At 34.6% G+C, this 17,504-nt stretch overlaps 1 protein-coding gene across 1 annotated transcript in view; it reads right to left on the reverse strand.

Moving 5' to 3' along the window:
• The window catches only part of PTGER3 (prostaglandin E receptor 3), a 72,172-nt gene that overhangs the window by 23,534 nt on the left and 31,134 nt on the right, over positions 1-17,504 (reverse strand). The window contains exon 2 of the mRNA XM_079129172.1: positions 16,240-16,419. Coding sequence (XP_078985298.1) covers positions 16,240-16,419 — 180 coding nt within the window. The remainder of the gene's footprint in view (positions 1-16,239; positions 16,420-17,504) is intronic.

The raw sequence follows: 17,504 nt of genomic DNA on the forward strand, positions 1-17,504 counted from the left end.
AAATTCATTCTTGGCAGTCTTTCATATTTAGTGAAGAGGATTAGATAGTCCAGTTGTAACTGATACTAATGATTGTCAGATGTTCTGATTTAACTACTGGAAAATGATTGTTGTGGCCTTTTTTCTAAATAACATCTTTGTTGTTTTTATGAGTAAAGTTTTCAACCAAATTTTAAGCCAGTAAGATGAACATGGAAACCTTGAAAGACTCGCTTTGAGGCTAGGTCCATCCAGAATGCATTTGCCTCACACAGAACATAATAGAAAGAGGTTTGAAGCCCTGCACTAAGCTCAACGGGGAATTGCAACAAGTCTTTTTCTTTGACACCAAGTCAGATTTTGTGACCACCTTATGACAAGTTTGATGCATAGAACTGTAGAATCCAAGCTGGAAAAAGCCTTAAAGTAGATATTTATTTTCTCTTTTCACAGCAAACTCCCTAGCAGTTTCCTAGTAGTTGCCTGAACATTTGCAGTGACAGGAAACCCATTATTTCCTATGACAGCTCCTTCCATCTTGGGCCACGTTGCTTCAGCTCTTCTTACAAAAAAAGTCAAACTCTTCCTCTCTGTAGCTTCTTCCCATAAGTTTTACTCTAGCCTTCAGGAATATGGTATAAGTCCTATTCTATGTGACACTCCTTCAACATTTTAAAGAATTCATCAGAGCTTTTAGGTATAGTAAGGTTTGAGGAGAAACTTGCAAAGACAAATATTTGAAAGGATGTTAATCAAAACCATGACAATGGTTAACTCTGAGTGGTGTCATACAGGGAGGTTTTCTCTGGTCTTTGTGCTTTTTTCCATTGTTTGACACTTATACACAAATAAGTATTTTAGTTAAAATGAAGAGAAAATGTAAAGCTATTCACTTTGGGAAAATTATTGAAGTCCTATACATAATTAATGAAAACTGAGATTTTACTTTGAAGAATCAGTGAATTTTAAATCCGAAATCTGTGAGTGATAAACCTGGGTCTCCCTAGGACCTACACCCACATTAAGGACTCCTCTTAAAGATGTGTACATGACTAAATAAATCAACCAACCATTCACTTAATCAGTGAATCATGTGTTGCTATATTTTAAACTTTATATTTCTTATTTATGAAACTTAAAAAACACCAAATAACTTCATAGTGTCATAGGAAGTGAATAATAATCACAAAGGGCTTATTATTATGAAGCATAACACACAATAACATTCTCATTTCTTCCTTGAAGTTAGAGTCATAACCATTTTTCCCAAAGTGAATAACCAGGTAAGTAAGAACCAAGATATTGTTGTGGATCCAAGAACTAAGAGGGAAGAGATCCCTTTCATCTTAATTCAAACTGACCTACTGTCCCTTTATTTTTCTTAAATGCAACACAATCCAAAAATTCTCTACTATTCTATTTACTAATAAATTCACAACTAGAAACAAACAAATGACCTTAGGTACTCTGAAATAAATTATTGTTCTGCCTGGATCTTGGTCATTCTATGACATTTTGCACATGAAATGATGTTGATGATAATTACAATATTGATGGGTAAGTACTGCATGAAAAACCTGGCAAATATATCAAGTTTGTATAAATTATCTTTTCAAATGTTTACAGTCACCTTATCAACTAGAAATTATTGATCCAATAGTCCTTTACAGATTAGGAAATTGAGGTGGAATCAAGATGATAGACATGTTATACTAGTCTATATTTGATAATGGTGAGAACGCATAGTCAATTTGACTAGTTCATATTTGTTGCTTTCAGACAAGAACTACCATCTGAGACTCACCTCTTTCCCCATATGATGAATTTTTTTTCTGTGTTCCACTGAAGGAATTTTTACAGGGATTTTTCAAATACCTTTGTGCTACTGGAATCATTTCCTTATCTCACAAAGTGTTTTTGTCAACTGTTTTATTGCTGTGACCAAAAGACGTGACAAGAACAATTTTAGAGGAGGAAAAGTTTATTTGGGGCTCACAGTTTCAGAGGTTTCAGCCCATAGAAAACCAATTCTGTTGTACTGGGCCCAAGGTAAGGCATAACATCATGGTTCTGTCTCCTGGAAGGGCATGGAGGAGGAAAGAAGCCGAAGAGATGGCACTAAGAAGCAGAAACAGCTCCACTTACTAGGAACAGGTTACTAATCCCAAAGGCATGCCCCCAGCCACCCATCTCCTCCAGCCACACCCTGTCTGCTTACAGTGACCACTCACTTAATCCATTCAAGTGGATTAATGCACTGAAGGCTCTCATAACCCAATCATTTCACCTCTAAACTTTCTTGCATTTCTCACATATGAGTTTTTGGGGGACACCTCATATTTAAATCATAACAAAAAGATAGGTAAAATAAATAAATTTATTTACTTGGGTATTTCTTCTTTTTTCTTCTGCTTCCTATGGATTTGATCTACATAGTTATCTTCTTATCCTATGTCTTGAGAAGTTTGCATAAAATTTGTAAGCTTATGAATATATTCAACCTTAGTTGGAAACTGAGCCATTATCTTCTTATCCTATGTCTTGAGAAGTTTGCATAAAATTTGTAAGCTTATGAATATATTCAACCTTAGTTGGAAACTGAGCCAACTTAAGTCTGCTGAGCTTAAAATGAATATTAATAATTTGTGGTAAAATAATAGTAACCATTTATTGAGTATTTAATATATGCCAGGCATGTGTAAGTATTTCCATGTATCATATCATCAAATGCTTGCAATAAATGTGTTTTTAGGTGAAATTATTATCTTCATTTGTAGCTAAGGTTTAGAAAAGATTATTAGCTTGATTAAGGTCAGCTGATTAATAAGTTAACAGAACTAGGATATGCCACCAAAATTAGTCTGATGTTAGGTTCCATACTTCAAAAACAATGCATATATTTAGGCCTCCCAAATTAACAGTGAGAAATGAACAAGGGTTTCAGGATGTCTTTTTCCACATTTCCAATGTGGTTTATGGATTCTTTGAGTAATTGCTACTGCTTTTACAGCTACTAGTTATCACTGTTAATGCAACAACAATGCCCCCTCCATATTTATTGTACCCACAACTCTTCTGAAATATTTACATATATTACATTATTTAATCCTTAGAGCTACCCTATAAGGTAAATGCAAAAATTCCAATCCTTCGTATAAGGATACAAAAATCTTAAAAAATTTTAGTAGTTTCAAATTCTACAGCTATTAACCCAAAGTCCCACATATGACCCCAAACCACATACTCTCACACCCCTAAAGTGATCTGACCATGACATTTCTCATCCAAAACCAAATTCTACTAATCCCATTGGCATTAGAATTGCTTCTTACCTCTCTTCAAGAACATTCCTCTCCCCTTTCCACAAGGCTCTGTTTGGCAAATGAGAGCAATCCCTAAGGTTGAGTGGACCACTCTTCATTCAGTGAAATGGAGAATGGTATTTCCCATTAAGAAATCTCAAACAGTGTAATCATCTATTGTTATTTTAACTTTTTTTCTTGAACACTTAGTCTTATTAAAACCTGCTCTTATGAAATGGGATCCAAAAATTACTATATTATTTTAAAATTATGTTATTATTAATAATAAACCATTATGAAAGAATTTCCAGGCTCCACATTTAATGCAAATTATATAGAAGTTGACAGGCAGAGAGGAATTTATCACTCAATCATTTTCCTTAAGCAATGACTCATTTGATGTATTTTAATTAATTCTGGGCTAATAAATTTTTTTAAATAAAGATTTATAGGTAATTGGGTGAAATCCATTCTGAATAAATGCCAACTGAGTCCTGAGCTGTTTGAGAACTGTTCACTATTTATATTAAAATTTTCAAAAGATAATGTGCAAAAGAAAAACAAAACAAAGATAAATTCAATATGCACCGATTTTTCAAGTGAAAAAGCTACTAGTGGGTTGCCCTTGGAATTCATTTAGAAATAACAAGAGAATTTGAAATTTAAAGATCTCAAGACTTTAATGCTTTGAGCAAAATGTTCTACACTGTTCTAATCAATCTGACTGGTAGAAATCAGAGAGTAGTTCATTGGAGAGAAAAACCAGTGAATGAATAAAACACCAAATGCATCAAATCTATTTTACCTGTTAGCAATAAGAGAAGGAAGACTCAAAAACAGGGGGCAGGAATCCTTTCTCAAAGACAAAATATGCTTTACTCTGAAATTGCATTTTGCAGGAAGAAGCTAGAGCAAATTTCAAAATTAAGCCCAGGGAGACCATAAACAAGATGATTCCACTACTGACAAAGGGCCTGCTGTCCTCTCTTCTGTCCTAAGTTTTACAAATTCTCCTTGGAGTCCCTCTAATTAGAAAGCAGATTTCAGCTTCTTAGCAAGCTTGCTCCCAAGTTACAAGCAGGAGAGGAAATGTGAGAGGAAAAATGAAAAACGAAACAAACAAAAAAAGAAGGGTTGGAAGAGATGTCATCTTTAATAACTGAAATAATAATAAGCTCTTAGCTTCTGCAAAACCTGCAGGTCAGGTTTTGTTCAGCCATCTGCTGCCAGGAAGCCATTATTCATTCAACCACTGCAAAAGTGGTCCTGCATTTAACATGGAAGGGTCTGAATGTTTGTAGGAATATACACAAGCCCAGATTGGACATATGGACATTCAAATTTTTGCTGAGAATCTTGTTTGCTGAATCTAATCAGTACTGCCGGAAAAGCTGACTCCTCACGACTGCCCAAGGCATCAATAATAGAGTGATTGGCTTTTGAAACTGTCCAGACATCAATAATACAGTGAAAGCCTTTCCATCACTGGGTTTTAGAGTAGCCTTCAAAGATAAACTTGAAGCTTCAGAAAATAATCGTAGATTAATAATTTGCTCAGTGATTACATAATGACATTTGACTAGAAATCAGGCACCTTCACTTCTCACTAACTCTGTGGACTTGGCCTATCAACCTTAGTCAGCTCACCTGGAAGATACTGATAACAAGCCCTACCTTGTGGCATTGGCATGAGAATTTGGTAACATACATAAATAAAGATGCCCCATAAAATGATGTCTACCACTATTATTATCACTGGTAGTATTATCATTCATGCTTGCTTGAAGGCATTCTCCTTCCATTCCCAGGAGTTTGGCTCCTTACATACTTTTTCTAATAAGAAGCCCATTTTCAAAACATGTGTGGTCAAAATGAGTGAATAATTTACGAAATAGGAGGACATGGGAACTAGGCAACAGGGTAACCAATTAGAGAGAGGTAAAAGAATGAAAAATTGTGTTCTTAATGTAATGAGAAGATGGACAAGGAGAGAGCTAAACTCAGAAAATCCACATATGAAGACTAAATTTGCTTTAAGCAAGAAATTACAATGTAAGTATAGAGATAGAGTAACCTATGTTGGAAGAAAGGTAAAACAAAACAAAAACAAAAAACAAAAAAAACCCTCAAAGTAGGGCCTTTGAAGGCTAGAGTGATGGGGTAGGGTTAGAAATAGAATTCTGGGTTTCATAAGTCTTTTAGAACAATTTAGTTTTTTTAAAGAGTTGGATATATTTTACTAAAAATTATTCAAGAAAAGAACTTTTTTTAGAAAAAATACACAGTTGACGTGTAATAATAGACATAACACACACACACACACACACACACACACAAACACGACTGAGCCCAGATGTACAAAAATCTCCCTCACCTAACTCTTGCAACAATAGTTTCTGAGCCCTAAATAAATAAATAGGGCTCATCATCTAACTACTGAAAGGGCAAGATCAGGCAGTTTAAACTTGGAGTAGAGAGAAAGGTGGGAGAAAAGATTAACAAATGTTAGGCTCCTGTATTCAAGAATCTTAGAATCTAGTTGAGAAAGAGCCCAATTGCAGAAGGGAGGGAGGATGGGAACATAAAAATTCTTTCTGGAGGGAAAAAAACAAACAGAAACTTCCATGAGCATTGTTCTCTTTGTCACCTAGAGGTTTCCTATGGTCTCTTTTCCAAGACTCAGGAGAAAATAATCCGATTGAGACACAAGGTTTGGGCCCAGAATCAATCTAATACAATTTGGGCATTCTGGTCAGTGTGCAGTTGCACAATTCCAAACAGGGAAGGTGGTACTAGACCTGTTTGAGATGACAACAGTCATAATTAATTTCCCAATGCTGTTCCATTAGTGAAATGAGGATAATAAAATAATATTAACCACTCATATCTTTATCATCTCATTTAATCCTAATAATCTTGTGCCAATGAGAAAATTCCAATTCAGAGAGGATTGCTGAATTGTCAAGGGCAAATAACCTGTGAGTAGCAAAGCAGAGTTGTACCTAGTCTTCTGTCCAGTTGGGAAGATTTTGTTTTTCATTATGACACAGAAAAATAGCATTCTAATGAAATGACTTTATTTGACTAGTACTTTGAGTTCACAGTTTTTAAGTAGTGATAAAAATAAGTAAATCATTTCAGTTTTGAATTGTTAATTTTCTGACAGGATTGTAACAGGTATATTCAAAATGTCCATGGGAGGCAAAAATTTAGGACAATAAGGGTTGTTCATATTTAATTAGGGCCACACAACATTGAAGGCAGTGGTTTCCCCTGGCATATGTATCAACATTATTTCTCCAACTATTTTCAAGTAAAAGTTAATTTTGTCCCCAAAATTCTTAGTAAAGATGTTAGGGCAAAAGTATTTAAACAAACAAGGATTACTGAAAACAAGTCAACCAAGGGCAATTCTTTTCTCTAGTAATGGTCTTTCATGGATCTTCTAAGAAGACTCCAAGTCACTGACCCATAAAAATCAACTTGCAATGTTCATGCATACACTTCTACAGCTGACCAGTTCATGCATACACATCCTGAGTGCAATGCAAGATAATTTGGTATTAGAGAACTATTTCTAATCGACAAATATTCTGAGGCTCTAAAATCTCATTTCCAATCTTCCTCAATAAAGCAATCAAAATACCAAGAAAAAGGGTTAGTGTTAGGGTTAGAGTTAGGGTTAGGGAGGGGGGCAAGTATGGAGGAAGGAAGTACTGTATAGAGGGAAAAGAGGGGTGGGAGGGGTGGGGGGAAGGGAAAAAATAACAGAATGAATCAAACAACATTACTCTATGTAAATTTATGATTACACAAATGGTATGCCTTTACGCCATGTACAAACAGAGAAACAACATGTATCCCATTTGTTTACAATAAAAAAAAAATAGAAAAAAAAAAAGAGACTGTGGTATATAAACACAGTGGAATATTATTCAGCCATAAAGAACAATAATATTATGGCATTTGCAAATAAATGGATGGAATTGGAGAATAAAAAAAAAAAAAAAATACCAAGAAAAATGTCATTAATTGCTCCATACTTTTCCCTCTAGAGATGTATAAACCATAAACAACAGTTCAGCATTCTAATAGCTTTAAAGCTTGCCTTAAAGCATTATTAATTTTACATTTGTAAGAAGATCTATCTATGAGTGCACGCCTTGAATTTTTACCAAATATTCAATCAATAAGGTCATTATTGCTCTTTTCATTCTAAATAGCAATGCACAGATTGAGTACATGATGAAGGATAAATAGATGTCTGCATACAGATCACAGAAAAATAAAATTATATTCTAACGGTACAGCTTTTTGTGAATATTGTATTTTTTGGTGATTTTTTTATTGAATTTTGAAAAATTACACTTTAAATTCCTGCTGAAGCAGCATGAGAAAAAACTAAAACAACCTTTTTGCTGGAGACAAATGAGTTATTGGATAACTTACAATTTTAAAAAAATGCTTCTTTCACTTTTAAACTCTTTTGTGATGAGGATCACATATTTCTTCTCTTTTGAATTGGATTTTGTTTTTCTTATCCTAATATGATGGCAATTTTTTAAATGATTGCAGTGCCTTATAATAACTCTATCCCAATTATACTGTTTTACTATTATGGTTGTACAGTGAGATATCAGGGAATTTGGGCATTCACAAGGAAGTAATTATATTGACTCAGGTTATGGTTTTAGGTTTTAGCTTTCTAAACAAACCTGGAAATTCACTTGGGTCCTTAAATTATAAAGACTGTCACAGTAAGATTTCTTTACATGTGCCCATAAATTCCCAAGCGGTCTATCAACAGACTTTTGGGGAGGGGGGTAACAAGACTTCTGACACTTTACAGAATCTTCTGTGCTTTTGATGGGGACGAAGCCAGATCTTTCCTTCGTTTTAGAGGACGAAGAGGGTCTTAGAGGGGCCTCTGATTCCCAAGTGATAAAGAAACCATGAGCTATAGCAACTTGAGTATTTTCTAATTGAGTTTAACTTTAAAAGGCCTCAGCTGGCTATGATTTCACAATTAATTTTTCCATTGTTCTTTTCAAAGTCAAACTCAAATGATCTTGTGTATCATATTTGGTCTTCTTTTTAAAATTTTATCAGTGTATTAACACGGATTATTCAAAGTCCTTAGTCTCAAAATTTTATAGATGAGGGCTGGGGATGGTCTCAGTGGTAGCATGCTTGCCTAGCATGTATTAGGCACTGGGTTCAATTCTCAGCACCCTATAAAAATAAATAAATAAAATAAAAATATTTTTTAAAATTTTTGGTTGGTTAATGAGTAACCTTATTCTCATTTAATAATTTTGGTAAGACTTGGTCCATCTTCCCATTTTATACAAACAAGAGGTTTAAGTAGCGTCAGTTATAGAGATCATGACTTGAACTCTGTCATCAAAATGCATGCTAATGACTCTATATCTGAGGAATCGCAAACTGAGGCAAGAGAGGCCCAGACTTACCAAGAGACATTTGCCCAATATTTCACAGTCTTGTGATAAAAATCATCTTTCAGAAGAAATGGAGGCTTCTACAGCTCTATCATAAATGTGACAACTCAGACAAATGTGCAAAGCCCATTCAAGAAAGAGTTTGGTAACCGGGTTCTCTCCTACCGAGGCACCTGGCTGGAAATGTGTCCTGAGTCACAGAGAATTATAGCAGAGTTTTTAAAAGTTCTGAGAGAAAAGGACTCCATTTAGATATCCCTCTGGGAGACATATAACCCTAGGGCCTCTTATCGAAAACAGAATAGGGATTGGAGGCATCAATAGAAAGATGATACTTTCTGAGAAATTGTACCTCCTCATCTGTGAATGGGTTTATGTGATTATGGAAGCTGATCAGGGCCTGTGGTGATCCAGGCATTGTTGTAGTGGTAGCACCACATTTTTGTGCAGTCAGACATAAATGAGTATTCTAGAGCGTCTACTTCAGGAAGAACACCAGTGCCTGTCAGGACCAAGTCCCCACAAATGACCTTGTCCTGCAGTTAGTATGTATTGTCAACTTAGTGGCCATGGCCTTTGCCCTAAGGCAGAGGTTCCCATGGCACATATGGCAATGGCTAGGGCCGTTTGTATTGTAACAACTAGGGACACATTACTGGCACCTAGACGATAGAGACCAGAACTATCACTAAACAACCTAGGATGTGTAGGATTGACCCACAATTCTCACAATGCTGGTAGAAATTAGTCCATCTGAAAGCTGTGGAAATTGTAAAGCTTTAAACAGAGTAAAATGAAAAAGTATCCTAAAAAGTCTTTCCCTTCTGAGTTAAATCCTTCTTCCTTCTCCAAAATGACAATTACATGTCACCTTCTCCAGGAGACTATGTCTCACTTCAGCATCATGTCCCCCAGGTGCTCTCAGGGTGCCATATGCTTATTTCCTATTCACCTACCAGATTATAAATTTTGGGGTTTCCATCAATCCTTGTGTCTTAGCACCTATCCTAACATGGCATGTAATTATAAGTTCATAAAAGCATACGTCGAAGGGAAGAACCAACCTGGGGAAATGACTTGGATTTCCCATATCCAACATCCAGACTGAATTTACTTAAGACTGTAATCAAAGCACAGGAGCATCAAGAATCTCTGACCCCATGTTCTTTGAGGACATGAAAGTGAGGAAAGTCTTGGCCTATGGCAGTGTTGGCAGCCCATCACAGTGGTAGAAATTTCTGTCAGCCATACCCATAGCAGCTGTAATGATTTCTACCTGAAATGCTATATAATGAGGATGGTAGAGACAATAAGATCTGGTCCCAGTTCTTATAAGCCCCCTGACGTAGGACTCAGGGACTAACATTACCAGATGACTTTTCTTAGTGGGAAAGACAGCAAAGTCAATGAACAAAAAAAATTTTTTTTTTTTTTTGTCCTGGGGATTGAACTCAGGGGCACTCGACCTCTGAGACACATCTCCAGCCCCATTTTGTATTTTATTTAGAGACAGGGTCTCAGTGAGTTGCTTAGCACCTCACTTTTGCTGAGGCTGGCTTTGAACTCGAGATCCTCCTGTCTCAACCTCCTGATAATGTGCTACTTTTAATGAACTTGACTTTGCAGTCTACATTCAATAGAGATTTTTCCTTCACTGAAGGAAGAAGAATGACCTGAATAACATATGGAACAGGGTAGTGGGGCAGCCCAGCATCCAACTCTACCAGGAATCAGCTCTCACCAATACCTAGGTATTGTCTGTTGAAGGATCTGATTATGAATAGGTACAATTCTTATCTTGTCTGCCTATAGATTACATCAGAATCCACACAATAAAGGAAAAACTAAGTTTAGAATATTTATAATGTATTTTTGTGTCAAAAACAATAATCTGAGAATTATAACCTGAAGAAGGATCATGTTGAAAATGTGAAAAGACTATCTCTCTGATTCTAACAAATTAATTACTTTTTTCTGTGCATGATTATGGAAAATAAAACAAAATGGTCTAATTGTGCCATGCAGCATTGGGCTGCTGCATTACATTGTGCTTTTATTTGACAAAAGCATTCCAAATAGGATTTCAGCAAAATAGCTAATACAGATGTAAGTTAAATATTCCTGACATGGGTTGGCATCAGGAAAAAAAGACAGGGACATTTCAGAACATTCAACTTTATTTTCCATTGACAAACACAACATAAATAATATACATTTATTAAATACACAGACTATCTATAACTTGAATGCCATAAAATTCTAATGTACTTCTCATAGTCTCTTTTATTTTTTATCTACACAATATTGAAGACCAGCCTTTAAAACACACTGGAATATATTTTTAAATATATGGAAGATAACTACACAAAATCTTTACATAGAAGTGACAAACATACCTTCCCACTTATCAAGGTTGTGTAGGGATGGGATGTTGAGGAAGGGGCATGGAAAACCACATTCTTCTATACTGATCTTTAAATAGGGATTAAAGTTCCAGTGATGTCAGCTCTCCTCAGGTGCACTATGTAAATGGCAGTTATATCCGTTTGTTGTAAACAGATCGAGATAAACAAAGCCCATTTTTAATTGTCTTAGACAATCTTATGCTATTTGCACAGAAACATTTGATAAGGGAAGAGGGTGTAGGTAAAATATTTTCTTCTGTCTGACTGACTCTCTCCTCTTTCTCTCTCTCCCTCAGACTCCCTGAGTGAACTTGTCACTTTCTTGTGCTGAAAAGAGCCCTGGTCCTTTGTAGCTTTGCCCTACCAGTGAGCAAGGGTGCAAAGATAAATGAATTTCTTTCCTCTCTGTCTGAAAGGACAACAAGGGAACAGGTTTTCTCTCTTATCCTTATGTTCTCTATCCCACCCACTGTGCCTACCTACATGTGTATCCTTCCAAAAGTAGAATATTGAACTGTATCAGAAAGTTATATGCATTTTCCCTTGTTTAATTATATAGCTTTAGTTTCTCCAGAAACTGAAAACTATATAAGGAAATTATTTTCAAACTACTCTTAAAGGATTGAGTGGACTTTGGCTCGGCACCTGATTTACTTTAACCAATATCACAATATTCTAATTCTAGAGATGGTGACAACAAAATTTAGAGTTGCACGTTTGAAAACGACTTTAGATATGAGATCATCTCCAAGATGCCCTCAAAAGTATGGAAAGACTGATTTGTTCCTGCTGATCTTTTTTCTCTTTCTCTCTTTGTTCCTATAATAAAGTTGCCCCATCACATCAGACTCAGATCTTTTCACATTTTAGGGCACTGGGATATTAGAAATGTGAAGCTACTTTCTCTCCTCTACATACAATCCCACTTTCTCCAGTAGTAAATCTGTTACTTTCTCTCTGTAAGAAAACAGGTAGATAGGTTAGAGGAAAGAGAAGTAGGGAGAAGCAGACCAGCTCCTAAAGAAGAAATAGGTAATCCAATAGGTATTTGAATTGTTTATTGAATGAAACTCACTGATGCAAAATTTCTGAAAATAATTTTTATCTGCAGTAAAAGAACTGTGTAACATATAAATGAATATGATGCATACCTGATGGACTTGTATTTCTCGAGGCTCATAAGGTACTCTGCTTATGTTATCATAATGTCATGGTGTGTAATGGAATCTTCATCATAAGAATTATAAGATAGAATATGTAAAATAAAACAGTTCCTTAATTCTCTGATTCATGTTTCATCTGTAGTCTCCATCTGTTAGTTTCCTTGTAATGTTAAACTGATCTCACCTTCTTAACAAATGTGTGAATTTAGGTTGACAACTTTCATAAATCACTCTACCATGCCTACCATATCATGAAACATCACAGACATATCTAACCTCTCCTTAGCATATTATTACAACTCAGAAAACAATACCTTAGATGTGGCCATGACTGCAAGATTTTGTATATTTATTTATACTTCAATTTTAATAGATTTTGAAAATATCTACTTAAAAAAGCACAAAACAAGCAATAATTAAGGATCTGTGAAAAAAATCTGTCATAGTCTATGTCATAAAGATTTTAATTAAAACAAATTCCAATGTTATTCTAATTAAGCTTTTAATGTCTTTGTATTAATAAATAGTCTGCAGTCTCATTATGTCACTCATCTCTTAGCATCTTGTGTATTTAAAGAAGCTTTTGGGACTGACTTTTGAAAATAAGTAGGCAACATACAAGCCAAAGGTTCAAAGAACGAATTTTTTTTTTTTATTTTCTGTCTCTGATTTGATCTTAATCCAAAAGAACTACTAAATGATTGTTATATGGAGAAGACCAAAATTGGATCACTAATTTAGAGTAAAGCACCAACAAAACATATGAAAAACATTAAATAAATAAAAGACCTAATCTACTTGAAATTCTAATATTGGGATAGTGCCAGAAAGTGACCGCCTTCTCAGAATACTTCCTATCATAGTTTTTGTTTGCTCATTATTCAATGCCAGCAAGGCCAGAGGATCTTTCATAGAAAACTTACATGAGGTTCTACAATTTGTTTCTGTAACATGATCAGGAGATTTTTTATAGAAAAAAAGATGTGTTTAGGAGACATATGTGTACATTTTATTTCAGTGTAGTTTAAATCTGGTCTGACTAAACACTTGCATTTAATTACTTAGAATATCTTGGCACACACATTAGGTAAATTTGGTGTATATATTGAATTAATACATTTTGTTTCTTCAACTCAACACTATTTTTAAGACATTTGCCTACATTTTTTGTTTGAAAATAAACTCTTCTTATTTAACAACATGCCATCATTCTCTTCTATTACAGAGCACAGCATACAAATTCACTGTTTAAAAAATCATACACACTTGTGGACTTTACAGATATTTCTACATTCCATTCACTGGCTTCTTTCTACATGGTTTTCTGCGTCTCTACTTGTTTTTTAACCAACACTTTGAAGTTTAGGAATTGTCATCATTTATGCATTTTTTCCTGTTCAGATATGTGTACAAATAAACTAAGTACATGAGAGTACTTCAAGGCCAAAAACAGACACGTCCCTCTGCAGTGAGCACAGATGTCCACTTTCTAACAACCTGACAATCTCTGTACAATTCTGAAATCTAACCTCAATTATCCTCAAAGACTGAAATCATTTGGCATTTTTACTTCTTTTCAGGTTTCCCTGGACTAACAAATGGCTGTCTATAGAACAAAACTCACATGCTATTTATACAATTTATTCCTTTTCAAACTTCTTTATAAGTGGCCATTCATCCAATTCTATCATGTATCCCCTGGGCAGGAATTTATTTAGTGTTGAAGCTAAGTTTCAGGCTCTTCTTTTTTTCTGTGGTTTAATTTTTCTTTCTTTCTATTTTTGTGATTTAATGAGAAATAATATTTTTTGAGGGTGATCTCCATTATCATTTGAAATATGTCTCCCAAATTATAAATATAAATAAAGCACTTTGTTGTAAAACAATAGGGCACTACACTTTGGAAGATAAATTTATATGCCTGTAATTAAATTAGCAGTTATCTTCCAATTTATCAGCTTTCCGGACTGTAATGATATGCAACACTTCGACATTACAGCATGTGCCTCACCAAGGAGCATGCAGTTTGGGGAGACTTTCATTCACTCACTGCACAAGTATTTATTTGACAATTTCAGTGTTCTGGATGCTATAATAAAAACAGGCTCGTGCCACTCAAATCCACTATCTAATTATAACTGAGAGTCAGAAGACCACCCAACCAAGAAAATCTCTTTATTATAAGGACAATTAAGTTCACTTTTTTTCCCCAGAGAAGAAAGTAGATAGTTTTGTCTTGTACACTGTGAAGTGACCTATGGGATAATGCAATTCTGCAACATAGAGAGACTTTTATAATAGAGTTTATTACAGGTATCCCCCCATCTTTTAAAAAAATCTAGATTAGTGGAACCATCCTGAAATACATGAGCACCTTCAGCGGATTTTTGTCTTCTGACTCAATTTGACTTGGTCATTTAAAGTGATTATTCCTGATTGACCCAAGCTGGTCACATATATACAAAATAGATATATCATACATGTAAAAATTAACTATTTCCCAAATGCCTACTAAACACAAAGAAAAATGCCATTTCTACAAGAAGTATAAATAAATCTCAAACTCTGAAAAACTAGAAATCAATAAACTATAAATTAAGATCTTCACATGAAAATATTAATGAGTTTATAAACTGAAAGTATCAAAGAATGTGAAAAGTATCTTATGAAGTCTTTAATTAAAGGATTGCTGCTATTGGGTAAATTTTTTTTAAAGTGCAATTCCCAAAACTTAATGTAGTGATTTACTTATGCCACAGAGATGTTAAGCCTAGCTTTCAAAGTTTGTATGTGTGAGAACTATAGAGAAAAATAACAAATATTAATACCTATTTAGATAGAGCTACTTTGAAGAGAGGGACAGAGAATTGTGAGAGGTCAGTATCAATTTTCTCATTCAAATAAGCCAAACTATGCAAATTTTTATTGAGACTTCTAAATATTTGTTTGTTTTTCAATCCAAGTTGGTATTTAAAAATTCAAAAGACTTGAGAATTCTTCTTTGTGGAAAAGTCAAGGGAAATTGCACTAATATTTAGTGTTCAAATCAGTCCTTAAATAGCATTCTGAAAAATCTCTTCACTGACTCTCATAGATCAGTTTCATGAATCATCTCCAGAGTTGTAGGAATGCAAAATGTTCTCAAAGGAAAAAAAAGTTAGCAATTTTGGATAGCTGCAAACTCCACATTTGAAACAAGTAGATTTGACTCTTATTCAGATAAGAAGTAAAACTACATACCAACCCCACCAACTCTTAAATTTTGTAAGATTAAGACCTAATCTGATATGTTAAGCAATATTTAAATAACATCACTATTAATGAATATTACAGATACATTATACAGTTTTTTCATCCTAATTAAACTTTTTAACATAAGCAGGAGAAAGTGACAGAGGAAAAGTGAGAGAGACAATGAAAGAGAACACAGAAGACCAACGTACTTGAATGAAAACAAACTGCTACCTCTGTCTTCAGTGATATATGGGGTTCTATCCTCCATGTGCTCAGTATATGGGGATATTGACCATTCTTAGCCCCTCCAATAGACCAAGATTACTTATAATAAGTGTTTTCATCACACAAATAATCACATATTCAGCTATAAATGGCAGAGATCCAAAAACCACACTAGACTGTTATTAATATATTTTCCTTTGTTTATGTTTCAGTACTTTTGGCACATAAGGGATTATCTATGCTTCCTGGACCCTTCAACTTTATATAAAAAAAATCCATTTCAATGCATAAACAGTGGCATGCCAGAGATGCCTAATTCACAAGGTTTAGTGATATTCATTGTCAAAAGCCATGAACATGCAAGTTGGTTAAGTGCTCTCTTTCATGTTCCTGTCTGCATTATTTCATTAGATAATGAGATGGGCTGCCCTTTCTGTCCATCACTAGAGCAGCTGGAGACAGCATTTGCTACCTGGCAAAACTTTCGAAGAAGGATCTTTCTTAGCAGCAGATAAACCCAGGGATCCAAGATCTGGTTCAGTGAAGCCAGGCGAACAGCTATTAAGAAGAAGTTGCATTCTTTCTGCTTTTCTGTCTGCAATTTGCAGTGCTCAACTGACGTCTGATTGAAGATCATTTTCAACATCATTATCTAAGAAAGAAGGACAGATAATTGTTCCAAAGATTAGTAAGGCTATACCCATCTCCTCTGCACAGTACTCAGCACATATTGGGTTTTCAATAAGTTGGTTGTTAAATGGAAATGATTAAATCAGGAAACATTTCCAATTTCAGGACATAGTGGGGAGTTATACAAGACATTCCTACGATTTTCCCACATTTTTGGCTATTTGACACACTGTAGCTTTTAAAATGGAGAATACATTTTTAAAAAGGATTTTTAAAAAAAATTTTTACAGGCTGCATTTTGATTCATTGTACACAAATGGGGTACAACTTTTTTGTTTCTGTGGTTGTACATGATGTAGATTCATACCATTTGTGTAATCATACATGTACATAGGGTAATGATGTCTGTCTCATTCCACCATCTTTAATATACCTGAGAATATATTTTAATGTTTAAATATGTTTTTATGCTCTTGGTCCTTGGAATTAAGAAGTTTGGAAATAATACATCTCATAATTAGCCAAATTCATCTGTCTCATTGCAAGAAATACCAGTAGGCTGACACCCAACACTTTAATAACAATCAAAATGCATTTTTAACTTAGATGTCCGTAGTTTTAACTAAAAACAAACGGTTGACAAAAAAGTAGAAGCAAGAAAATGGAAAATAATAATGTTATCACCTTTAATGTTATTATTACCATTAACATTTTCTGCATCTAATTGCCAGGAACCATGTCAAATTCTTCATATGCATTTAACTAATAATATATGATAGGTGCTATTCCTACTTCCTGTTTACAGTTGCAGAAGTCAAGATTCAATGATGTGAAAGGGCTGAACCAAACTCACATATAAATTCATTAGCACACATGACATATGTATTTTATAATTTTTTTGTCTCCCTCCATACACTAGACTAAACTCATGGCAGGGATTTGGGGCTAGTTTTCCCCCCACTAGTATATTTCCAGTGCCTAGACCAATATTCAATGCACAGTAGGTGCTCAATAAATATCAGTGAATTAATAAATGTTTATACTTGAGGGAATATATTATATGACACATGGATGAATATAACATTATATGACATAAATTTATTTTTA

This window comes from Sciurus vulgaris (genome assembly GCF_902686455.1).
Source record: "Sciurus vulgaris genome assembly, chromosome: 1".
Taxonomy (NCBI): domain Eukaryota; kingdom Metazoa; phylum Chordata; class Mammalia; order Rodentia; family Sciuridae; genus Sciurus; species Sciurus vulgaris.